Genomic DNA, 12,935 nt, shown 5'->3' on the forward strand with positions numbered 1-12,935 from the left:
CATGTAAATTCAAATTAAGTTCACACATGCATGCATGTGTGTGTGTTTTTTTTTTTGTATATGTAAACCTGCTATGATTCCTATCATCATCATCATCATGAATCATATGATGACGATGATAATGATAATTGACCATCTTTGACGTTGTTGTCTAATATTTACATAAACAACACTTTATGGCTGAAATGAAATAAAATGAAATAAAAGTAAACAATGAAAATAATTCATAACTAACTAATAAAAAAAAATTCAAGTTGATATATGGAAATACCACATAGATAGACAGACAGACAGATGACTATCCTATCTCATCTATAGATGAATAGCCTGTATTGATCTTGATTGATTGATTGATTGATTTGTACAAGTATGTTTACCTATTCGCGGTCGAAAAAAAAATAATTTTCAGATGATCAACAATTCTTTGTTTTTTTTTGAAATTACATAATTTATAGGAAGAAACTGTTATAATAACAAGTGTTTGAATAACAAATTCTTTATTTTCACCATTTACGTTAGAATATTTCTTCGTCAATAAATATTTTTTTTGTTTTATTACAAGTGTAATTATTATTATTATCATCATCATCATCATCATCATTTCATTATTACATTGGAAAAACAATAGATTTTGACATTTTGTGCGTTCAAGTGTGTGGCATTTTGAATTTCCCGTGTAGATGTAATATTTTTTTTTTAATTTTTGTTGATGTTTAATGTTTCATGGTGATGGTTTGGTGTGGTGTGGTGTGGTATCCATAGAAAATACCAGGTAAAAGAGTAATTGAGAGAGAGAGGAAGAGAAATGAATGAAAGGAAAGGAAAACGAATTGAACATTTTTTTTTCTTATTTAAACAGGTATATATAAAAGGTATTTTTCATTTCATAAACATTTTCAATCTGTTGTTTTTGTTTCACTACGTCCGCTTGACAAAATTTTGAAATTTTTTTATTTTGTTTATCGAAATTTGATTCGAAATTCATTAAATTGATTTCCTCATTTTTTTTTTGATTAATTAATTAGCGATAAATCATCATCATGTATAATCGTAACGTAAATCATCATCATCATCATCATCAACAACGACGACGACAACTACAACAACAACAACAACGGAATCATCAATTGGTCATTTGTTTTACATTGTTCATTATCATTTCCACAACAATGATACAAGCAAATGAAGCACGTATTGTACGTAAAGAAAAAATGTTACGCCTTTGTCTTTGGACACCATGTAAATCGATAACGACGACAACAAAAAAATGTCCATCATATCTGGAACAAAGTGCAAAAAGAAAATGTAAATTATCTGACGATGAAATTGGTTTCTATTCCAAATGTTGTCTATATGAAGGAAATTTACCGGCAATCAAAGAAACGCCAACAAATCATATTGATTGATTGATGACAGAAATGAAAAACAAAAAACTACACGCGTTTACATCATACAATCATTTGTATCCGAACAAAACAAAACACGAAAACAAAACAAAACAAAAAAAGAAGAAAATTTTGCTTATCTCTCATTGAAAAAGCTTTGATATTTTACATTTTTTTTCAATTAACTTAATTTATTTTTTTATTTTATTTTTTTTCATTTTTAATATTAAATCTGAAAAATGAATTATTACCATTTGCCAATATCATGTTGTCGTTGTTGTTGTTTGATTTGTTGTTGTTTTTTTTTAAAGATGAATAAAAGTGGCAAATCATTTGATTTTGTTGTTTTTTTTTTATTTCTGATCGATCGATTGATCGATCACTACTCAATTATTCGATTGTTCAAATCATCGTCATTGGTCATCATTGATCATCATCATCATCATCATTGTTGAATATAAACGTGAACGCATTGGCCATTTCTTTTCATTTGAATTTTTTTTTTTGGGCAAATTTAATCGATAGATGAGTTGTGAAAAAAAAAGAAAATTTGATTAAAAAAAAACAAAAAATTAACAAAGAAAAATGATTTTTACCTTGATTGGACGATAAACCTTGGATGATAATGAATTTTCAATTTCATCAATGTTCAACAATGTTGTTGATTGTTTATAATCGATTGAGTGATGATTGTGTTGATGAATAATGTATTCTGGAGTGGTGGTGGTGGTGGTGGTGGCGGTGCTATTTTCACCATTTTCATCTACATGATTATCATGATTATTATCAAGTATTTGCATCAATATTTGAATATAATTTGTTGCCAAAATCAATATATCTAGTTTAGATAATTTTGTATTCGGTGGCACTGATGGTAAACATTGTTGTAATGTTTGAAAAGCATTCCGTAAACAACGAACACGGCCACGTTCACGTTCAGCATTTTTAGCAGCCGGTATTGTTGTTGTTGTTGGTGGTGATTTTTGTTTTTTATTTTTATTATTAAATCTAGCCATGGAGACCGACAGCCACCAACAAAAAAAAAATGGATTAAATCGAAATGAAAATGGAAATTTTTTGGCGAAAAAAAAACACCAGTTTGGTTTTATTTATATCAGAAAATTTGTCATTTGCAACTAGTGTGCAAAAAAAAAAAACAAAACAAACATTTGACTACACTTGACCATTTTATCCATTCAAAAAAAAAATCATCATTAATCATTAGACTATCATTGATCATTTGGCAATAGAATTTTTTTTTTTTTTGTAATTTGATTCATAACCTGTTGTTTTTGATGGTGGTGAACCAGAAAAAAAATCCACCTACTTTCATGACAAAAATCGGACAAGATTCATTCATTTTTTTCATTTTTGATCATTTTTTAAAGCGAATTGAACAAGAAAAATTTGCTTTCATATGAATTTCTACCTCCGTTTTAATAACGGATGACGGTGGTGGTGGTGGTGGTCGTGGCGGCGGTTGCAATCACACATTATAATTATTAATATAAAGATTTTTCATCATCATCGGGATTTTCCCCCCAAAACATCATAATTGATGCCATTTTGCATTTTGAATGTTTTGTGTGCGCAAATTTTCAAATTGACGAAAAAAAAAAAAATTTTTTCTAATGAAATTTTCTTGGTTGGCGACTATTTCGTAGTAATAAAAAATTTTTTTTTCCATTCATTTGCACACAATCATATATGACAAATTGAATTGTCATGTTTGTATGGCTTTGTGTTTTGGTTGGTTTCATTTTTTTTTCAATCTCTCTCTCTCCCTGTGTGTGTGCCTATATAGGATGACAAATTGATTTTGTTTTTCATGGATAAATAAATCAGATATGAAACATACATTTTGTTTTTGTTTTTCACCAATCACTAAATGGTGAGAATTTGTCTTGTTTTGTTTTGTTTCGTTTTTTTTTTTTTTTTTGGTATTTAAAAAAACTTTTTTTGCTCGATACATGAATGATGCTGATAATGTTGAAATCAAACATAAACATGGGGATTGGAAATCGGGAAAAAAAATTACATCACTTGATTGATTCAAGATTCTTTGTCGTATGATAATGATGATGATGTCATAATCATTGTCTGTACACATTTTTTTTTTCTTTTAATCCGCTTAACAACAACGACAACATTGATGACGATTTTGTTGATCGATCAATCAATTGATGGATAGGTGGATGCATGCATGGATGATTATTCATTGTTCATTTTTTGTACACTAGAATTATCTTTGTATTGAAATTTTTAATTTGATTATCTGTTTGATTGATTGGCCGAAAGCGATTCTTGAAATTTCTTTTTGTTTTTTGTTTTTTTTTTGAAAAAAACCAACAAGTGTCATAAAGACATTTTATTGAAATTGTTGTTTATACGATGCAAACAGTTTTTTGATAATGCACTTGCAATGTATTAACCGGGCTATGGAACTAATATTCATGTGTTTTTTTCATTCTGCGGCAAAAAATTGTAAACTGAAAACAAATTTTAATTTCGTATTGTTTTTTTTTGTTTGTTTTTGAAAACTTTAAAAATTCGTTTCCAAAAGAAAACATTACAATGGCAAATTCCAATGCTCAATCCAATGTAAATGCATCCATTTTTAATGCATTCAATGATGCTTATAATAGTACGAAAATAACCAAACGACAAATATATTCAAAAGTTGATCAGATTAAAAAAATACGTGATGATTTTGAAAAAATGTTCCTTGTGGATACGGCACAATTTTTTACCGATAAATTAATCACTCTTGAACATAATGATGATCATGATAATGATGCTGATTCAGAGATTTATCGAATGGCTAAATTATTACATCAAAAAGAACAATATCATCGTGCTGCATTGATGATTATATCGAATAATTTTCATCTGAAAAATCTTTCCGCTCGTTATTTGGCTGCTAAATGTTATGTATGTCATTTATTTGTTATTTATCAAATCACAAATTGTATAATTTTTTTTTTTCGTTCGATCCATTCTATTTTCTAGTTTGATTGTAAAGAATATTCGAAATCATTGGAAATACTGAATCTTTCGATTGATAATTTAACCTTTGATGAAAAAGGTGGATCTTTTAATCAGGTATTTCCAGCGTTTTTTTCAATTTGGTAGATACTGTTTACTAAAATTTATTGAATTTTTTTTCATAGTGGAAAAGTTCCATTCAATTATTGAAAGGACATATACATGAAGCATTGAATGATAAAGAATTGGCTAATAAATGTTTTTTCGATGCACTTGTATTGGATCCATTCTGTTATGAAGCATTTCAAGCATTGATTAAATTTGATATGATTAATAAAGAACAAGGTATGTTTTTTTAAAAAAAAATTTGATTAAATGTTGAAAATTAAAATTCCCCATCCCATCCTGTTGTAGAATGTCAATTATTGGAATTTATTTCAACAAACAACAACGACAACACCAACGATGATGAATCGAATGCCATCAAAATGATGAAAGAATTGTACAATCTTCAATTTCGTCATCATCATCATCAACAACATGGAAAAGATGATGATGGATTGAAAAAAGAAAATGAAAATGAACAATCGAAACCGAAATCAACCATAACATTGTTGAATGAATCATTTTTCAACAGCAGCAGTGATGACGTTCGATTAATTCATGCTGAGAATTATTACAATGATTGTCAATTCAAAAAAAGTTATGCAATCCTTTCCGAGTAAGTGTACCGATGAAGTTTTTTTTTGAATTCTTACAAAAAAAAAAATTTTTTCTACTCCATTTTCAAGAATTCATTCGAATGATATTTTAAATCAAAAATGTTCATTTCTTATGATCGGTTGCCTTTTAGAATTGGGCAATCATATTGTATTGCGAGAAATATCACATAAATTAGCTGAATCAATACCGGAAAATGCCATAGCATGGTATGCTGTTGGTTGTTATTATTATTCCATCTTAAATATGGATAATGCAAGAAAATATCTAAGTAAATCTACATTGATTGATCCAAATTTTCAAGCATCAATGCTCATGTATGGCCATTCATTCGAAATGGAAGCATTGCATGATCAGGCGATCGCAGTATATATGGATCTAAGTAAAATTATGGCCCATTCATATCTACCACTATTATATGTTGGTGTTGAATATTGTCATCTAAATTTTCCATCATTGGCTGAACAATATCTGAATCAAGCATTGGAATTATCACCAGATAATCTATTCGTACTTCATGAATTGGGAATAGTTTTTTATGAGAAAAAAGAGTATGGATTCCTATATATATCATGTGTATGATTGATAATTTGTTTTTTTCCTATTCCCGCCTCAAAAAAAAAAAAAAAAAACAGATATGAAATGGCAAAAGAATATTTTGTAAAAGTTTATAAAATATTGGCCGATAAACAATTGTTGATGGAATATCCAAAAAAATGGGAACCATTGTTGAATAATTTGGGACATGTACATCGAAAATTAACCGAATATGATGATGCTATTAATTATTTTAAAATCGCTTTACGAATGATACCGGAAAATTCATCAACATTAGATGCATTAGGTTTAGTGTATAGTTTAAAAGGTGAACGACAGATGGCGAGTGATTATTTTCAAAAGGTAAATTTTTTTTTTATAAAAAATTTTTCTCCAATCAATACAACAACAAAAAAAAACTTTGAACACACACACACAATTGATTTAAAGCCTTCGGCCTTTTACATTAGTGTGTGTGTGTTGTAATATTTTACTAATATATGAAAAATATCTTGTCGGCAACTTTCTTTTGAAAAAAAAAAATTTTGTTTGCTCATTTTTTTTCTTTAATTTTTCTTTTTCTTATTATTTAGGCCCTTAGCCTTAAACGTGATGATGCATTCGCATTGACAATGTACCATTTATTATCGGTTGAAAAAAAATGACAACTTTCAACTTTAACTTTGTTCAAGAAGAAAAAAAAAGAACAAAACACCAAATTGGATTTCTACAATTGTGATTTTGCATTCATCTTTTTTTTGTTGTTGTTGTTTTCATATGTAATAATAATCATGTAACATGAATATTCATTAATCGATTTTTTTCCCGGCTATATATCATCATACAATGATTAAATGGTGTGGTTAATCTGATTTTAATTTTATGTAATTAAATTTAATGAATGAATTTAATGTGTATGTGAATTATATTTTAAAAAAAATCACAAATTCTTTTCTATATACACAAGTTAATCAATGTGGTGGTTAAAATAGACAAAAAAAAAATTTTTTTTTGCTATGAGAAAAGTAAAAAATAAAAATCACATATAAGATTCACACACACACACATTATTGGTTATTATCCAGAATATAAATTTTTTTCTCTCTTCATTTTCGTTTAAATAAGAATAATGAAGTAATGGTAACTAACTTCAGGCTGTAAAATGTGGAAGAAGAAGAAAAAAAAATTAATTTAATTTTCATGTTTTTCCTATTCCTATAGGCAGTTCCTATGATCGATCAATGAATGAATTGTTGTGTTGTTGGTTTTCGCCAACAACAAACATAAATGAGATATATATAAATGAAAATGTGAAAAATTCAATAAAATTGAATTTTTTTTTTCGCTTCATATCATAGGATTTGAAACCTTTTTCTTCATTCAATTCCGTCTTTGCGTGTTGGTGACAATCGAATATTTTCTTTTCTTTTTGCCATTGATTCCACATGATGAACGCACACGACACATACACACACACGTCTTATTTTTTAAGTGATATGCAAAAAAAACGCGAGATCAAAGAAAAAAATTTTTGTTTTTCTCAGAATATGAATCACGATGATGATGATGATGATGATGAAATGAATTCTTTGCAAAGGGAAAAAAATTTTTTCTTTCTCCGTCCATGGAACTTACTACACTGTAAGCGTACATTCAAAATGTACATGGTTGATGGATGAAAATTTAGAATATTCTTGAAAAGCGAAAAATAATAAAGAAGAGAAAAAAAAAGTCTGTGAAAGTGAACAAAAAAAAAAATTCAAATGTATAATACGGGATTTATGGCCAAAAATGATCCTACATCTGGTGTGTGTGGTAACCAATTTTTTTTTTCACATCACATAATGATGATAATTTTGGCCATCTTGTGTCATCATAACCAGTCTGTGTGTGTGTGTGTATGTGTTAACCATTAATTTAGTTAATGGAAAAAAAATTTTTTTCTTATTCAAATTTTATGAGATGAGATTCTGAACAGATTTTTTCCTTTCGATAATCGTTTAAAAGCGCCTCTTATGAAATGAATCTTTCAGGTGTGAAAAAGTAGTTTTTCTTTTCTTCACGACACACACACACACCAATTTGAAATTCTTTGTAACATTCAGTGAAAAATTTGGAATAGAAATTCTTCAAATACCTGGCAATAAAAAACGAAAAGAAATTTTTTTTTCTTTTCAAATCCAAAAAAAAACTTTGGAATGGAATAATATAAGGAAAAAAATTCCATAAAAGATGATTCTTTTCAATACAAGTTCAATTTTAATTTTGATTTGCATTGATTGTGTGTGTGTGTGAAGCTTTAGAATTCATATACACTTGATTTGTATATAATCATCAATGATTATGCGCATTTTTTTTCATTGTCGAATTGCCTTTATCCTTTCGTTTCGTTTACTTTCGATTTTGACCGAACGAATGATGATGACGATGATGATTCGGTTCAGTTCACGGTTCGACCTCCAATATATATTATATATTAGTTCCACTAAAGTTTTTTTCTTTCTTTCTCATTTTCTTTTTGTGCGTGTGTCTGTGTATGATGGTGTTCCATATGAAACTATTTCGTTGGTAAAAAATATTTACCACTAGCATCCATATCCATATACGTATATAATACAAAAAAAAAAACAAACAAACAAGCAAGCAACATCAACTGCAAAATTGAATGGTGCATTGTTTTTTTTTCTCAATGATGATGGTGAATGAAAATTCTGTACACTGCAAACCAGAAGCCAGAATTATATAACACACACACACTCGCATACACACAGACACACACAGGCAGAGAATCATCGAATCTTTTTTTTTCTACTTTATCGAAAGAATTTTCTTCGTTTTTTCTTGTTCCTGTGTAGCAGTCCAATTTCTCGTCTGTTCATCTTTTTCATCATCATCGGTGAAATTTTTTTTTTGTGTGTGTGTGTAATATATGCTGCTGCTAAATGAAAATGTTTCATTCGATTGGGCATTTTTTCTCATTATTATTTGTGTGTGTGTGTGCGTGCATGTGAATATCTATGAATCCAACAGAATTCTAACATGGACATGTATAACTGACGAAAAAAAAAATAAAAGTCTCATTTTTTCACGTCGGCTGGTTGGTTGACAAAAAAAAACTAGAATGAAATGGAATTCTGGATGCATCATCATCATCATCAACGTCAGTGTCAATGTTTTTTTTTCTGCCCTTAGAGGTATTTCAAATTCCTGTGTTTATGTTTATGTTTATGTGCCGCATCCAATGAATGTAACAAATAATTATTTGTAATAATTTCCATCATCATCATCGTCATTATCAATCAATCAATCAATCGATGCACGAATAACCAATGGCAAAGGTCATCAAACTTTTTTTACTTGCATTTCAAAACTATTGATGGACCAATCAACCAACCAACCAACCAACTGATCAAACAAGCACGCACGCACGAATAAATTTTTACAAAAAAAAAGTGAAATAAAAAAATTTTTTTTTTTTGAAATTCAACAAAAAAAAAATGAAAAATCATATCACATGACAGACAGACATGTATAAATCCTCAATGGAACGACAATGACGATGATGTGATGATACATGAATTTCAACAGAAAAAAATATTTGATATTTGAATGAAGATTTTGTACATTTTTCAATTATTTATTATTATTATTATTCGTCGCTCTTCAAATTCTTTCGATATTCCGTGCTACAATCATCATCAATATTTCATTGCTATATTGAAATTGTCTAAAAATTTCAAATTCCAATTTCCACATCCAAACGATTCAATTGAAATAGAATCACCGATATACTACTACTGAAATCACCGATTTATATTTATTTATTTGTTTGTTTGTTTTGCTGCGTTCACTACTTCTGTTCAACTGAACACATCCACCTTTTTTTTTGCTACCCCAAATGGTAAGTGCATTGGATTTTCATTGAATTCAATTTCAAAATTTCGATTCGATTCGATTAGATTCACCGAATCATTCATTTCTCATGAACGAAACAAAAAAAAAGGAAATTGTATTTTTTTTTGCCCGTAAAAAAAAGTACAAATGAAACTTTATGGTGATGGTAACAATCGAAAAAATTCATTCCACACTCACTCTCTATTACAACAACAAAATGACATTCGAGAATTGCTGTTTGAAAGAGAAAAAAAAATCGCTTAGCTAAATTAGATTAAAAATATTTTTTTTTCTCACCATTGTATTCGTTGTTGTTGTTGTCGTAGTTGTCCATTTTCGATTCGTGAGCCAAATATTGATGATGATGATGATGTCAATAGAGACAAAAACAATGAAATGAAAAAATAAATCGATCATTTTTCAATGAAAAAAAAGTAACAATTTTTTTTCTTCATTGCTGTTGCAGAAAATTTTGATTGAATATTTATCATCATCATAAAAAAAACAGTCGACGACTACAAATCAAATTGTCATCATCATCATCATCATCATTGAAGTTCATTGAAAAAAAAATCTAATTGTATGTTCTATTAATTCAATTCTTTTTTCTCGTTTTGTTCATTAATTCATTAATGTTAATTAATTCATAAGTGTGACACACATCGAGCAAACATTCAATTTAACTTTTAATTAGATGAATGTTCACATTCATGATGATAAATCAAATGTAGATCGTTGCTATTGTTGTCGTTGTTGTGGATAAAAAACTTGATCGGTCGGTTTAGTTGGTAGGCCACACAGATTTATTTATTACGACTACGGCAAGATTCATTTTTCATTCACCAAGGAAAAAAAATGAAATTCTTTGATTTTTATGTCCCATTTGACATTCTTATTTTCGCAGTCATCATAAAATAAATATAAATAAATAACAAACACACAAACACAAAAAAAAAATTTTTGGGAAGTGAAAAAAAAGATCCATCATTTTTTTCTATTCCAACCAAGCCGAATTCAATTCAATTAGCTGTTTGTTGTCATGTTGTTGTTGTTTGTTATGTTTTTTTTTCAAGAATTTTTTTTTCTCTCGTTCTTTTCATTGTCAATAATTTGAAAATTCATCATCATCTTTTTTTTCTTGTATGTGATGTGCAAATGTGTTTACGATTCAATTTCATTCACTAATAAATGATAACTATGTGAAATGTTCTTGACATTCACAGAAAAATGAAGTTCATCATATTCTAGAAATGAAAAAAAAATTTTTTTTTTCTTCTGGAATTCAATCACAAACAATGAAAGTGTGAATGATGATGAAATACAAATAACTATAAAGATAATTGATGATTCTTAATGTTGAATTAAATTTACTATTGATGACGATAATGACAATGATGATGACAATGACGATGACAATGGCATAAAAAGAGAGATGATGATGACAAAAAGATGGGAAAAAAATCATGGAGAAAAAAAGAAAAAGAACCAACATGTTTATGTCTATGGATGTTTCATCCATAAATCATTTCATTAAAAGCATTTTTCTTTTGTTATAAGTAAATTGAAATTCTATTTTATATACGTTGGGTGTGTGGGTGTTTGTGATTGTCTTCTATTGTGTCATCCATATTCTTTTTCTTCATGTTCTTTATTTTTTTTATTTTCTTTTTTAATATTCTAATGTTGTTGTTGTTGTTGGCGGTGGTGGTGGTGGTGGTGGTGCAATTGTTTAGTTGCCTGATTCAAGAATGAAAAAAAACGTTGTGATGGCTGATTATTTTTTTTTTCTTCGAAAGGCAAGAAAAAAATCAGCAAAAAACTAGAAAGAAAGAAAAAAAAGAGATTAATCTGGTGTTAAAAAGTTCACATTAACATCACCCGATAAAAGTCACAACATTGTTATTGTGTGATTTTGAAAAGCCGAAAAGTCTTTCTCATTCTCTTTCATTTGGTTATTATCATCACACTATCGAATACTATGATACGAGATAATAACAATGCTTGAATTTAAAGGGAAAGAGATAAACAAGAAGAAATTCCATCATTAATTAGAGAATTCTGTAGGAATACCAACAGAAAGCCAAATAAAAACAAACTATAAACAAGAAAAAAATGAACATTAGCGATTACATAATGTCTTTAGCCTTATGGGTTGGTCATACCGTTTTTTGTTGCTGTCGTTGTTGTTGTTGTCTTAATCACTTGTTTCATTCATTCATTCATTGTCATCAATCTGATTAATCGTGACTTTTTTTTGGCCAATAAATTCTGAATGTAGAATTTGAAACAAACGAAAAAAAAAGAAAAACGATATCATTTTTGTTGTTTATCTTTTTCATCCTTGCAACGGGAAACAGCTTGTTGAGAAAAAACTATGGAATGGAAAACAATGATGATGACGGTGGCCATTTTTGTTGTCGTTGTTGATTCCAAAATTAGTTGAAGAAATTGGATACCTTATATTTAGATTTTCGTATTGGTTGTCAAGTTTTATTTGTTTTTTTTCTGTTTTTCATTGTCGTCATCATCATCTTATCCTAAATAGATGATCACCATATTTACACATAAGATTTTCACATTGAAATATTTGATGAGTGAACACCAACCAAACAAAACATTTACAAAAAAAACCCACACACACATACACACAAACAACAAAGTTGTTGATGATTATTTGGTCGAATCAGAAAAAAAAATACTCATGACCATTATCACCTAGCAATTTACATTTATTTTGAATCGTTTTGAGCTTCAGTATTTTTTGTTTTTGTTGTTGTTGTTGTTGAAATGAATACATCCACAAATACACAAATGGTTAGTAGACACACAAATATAATTAAAACGAACATACAAACACATTTTCATCACAAATTCATTCATCTATTCAAAATGAATGAAAATAATTTGGCAATTTCTCGTTGTTTTCGTTGTTGTTATTGACAATTCGTTGTTTTGAGATTCATTTATTTTGAAGTTTTTGTTTTGTTTTGTTTTCTTTCATTTTAACCGTTTTGTTTAATTGGTTTATGTATGTATGTGGATGGATAGAAAATGAACGTCATGATCATTAAATATATGTGTTTGTGTGTGCGTGGGTGTTTTTGTTGATTATATATCGCCAAAAAATTAGCCAGAAAAACAAAACTTTTCAATATGAAGATTTTTAAAGTTAATTTTGAAAGTTAAAAAAAATTAAAAAGAATCGAATTACAAACAGCGATGACTATCATCATTGATCATCATGTAATTCATCTTTCTATTTTTTTTTTTTTTTCTTCATTTCAAAAACACACACAAATAAGATTCGAACGTGATGTGCATATTAATCGATAGTATCGAATTTTGTTTTTATTTTTTGAATAAAAACATATATTCGATCACGATTGTTCTATGCATTTGTCGTTCAAGTTTGTT

At 28.4% G+C, this 12,935-nt stretch overlaps 3 protein-coding genes and 1 long non-coding RNA gene across 4 annotated transcripts; 2 read left to right on the forward strand and 2 right to left on the reverse strand.

Annotated features, from left to right (window-relative positions):
• Window positions 1–892: 892 nt before the first annotated feature.
• LOC124499818 (transcription factor 24) lies at window positions 893–3,135 on the reverse strand. The gene is made up of 3 exons (XM_075735795.1): window positions 2,713–3,135; window positions 1,982–2,521; window positions 893–1,867 (listed from the first exon to the last, which is right to left on the reverse strand). Exons 2-3 carry the CDS (start codon window positions 2,399–2,401, stop codon window positions 1,799–1,801), a joined length of 489 nt encoding a protein of 162 aa, XP_075591910.1. The 5' UTR covers window positions 2,402–2,521; window positions 2,713–3,135; the 3' UTR covers window positions 893–1,798.
• Window positions 1,041–1,719, forward strand: LOC142598216 (uncharacterized). The gene has a single exon (XM_075735796.1). It carries the CDS (start codon window positions 1,041–1,043, stop codon window positions 1,404–1,406), a length of 366 nt encoding a protein of 121 aa, XP_075591911.1. The 3' UTR covers window positions 1,407–1,719.
• Window positions 3,136–3,563: 428 nt separating the features above from the next.
• On the forward strand, window positions 3,564–6,500 carry Cdc16 (cell division cycle protein 16). Its single transcript, XM_047064173.2, has 7 exons — window positions 3,564–4,316; window positions 4,395–4,487; window positions 4,556–4,715; window positions 4,785–5,091; window positions 5,162–5,641; window positions 5,726–5,990; window positions 6,221–6,500. Exons 1-7 carry the CDS (start codon window positions 3,960–3,962, stop codon window positions 6,290–6,292), a joined length of 1,734 nt encoding a protein of 577 aa, XP_046920129.1. The 5' UTR covers window positions 3,564–3,959; the 3' UTR covers window positions 6,293–6,500.
• A 3,072-nt stretch (window positions 6,501–9,572) lies between these two features.
• On the reverse strand, window positions 9,573–10,872 carry LOC142598220 (uncharacterized). The gene is made up of 2 exons (XR_012832522.1): window positions 9,819–10,872; window positions 9,573–9,755 (listed from the first exon to the last, which is right to left on the reverse strand). It is a non-coding gene; the product is annotated as an uncharacterized LOC142598220 (long non-coding RNA).
• Between the last annotated feature and the right edge of the window lie 2,063 nt (window positions 10,873–12,935).

The sequence above is a fragment of the Dermatophagoides farinae genome, chromosome 2 (assembly GCF_024713945.1).
Source record: "Dermatophagoides farinae isolate YC_2012a chromosome 2, ASM2471394v1, whole genome shotgun sequence".
NCBI lineage: Eukaryota > Metazoa > Arthropoda > Arachnida > Sarcoptiformes > Pyroglyphidae > Dermatophagoides > Dermatophagoides farinae.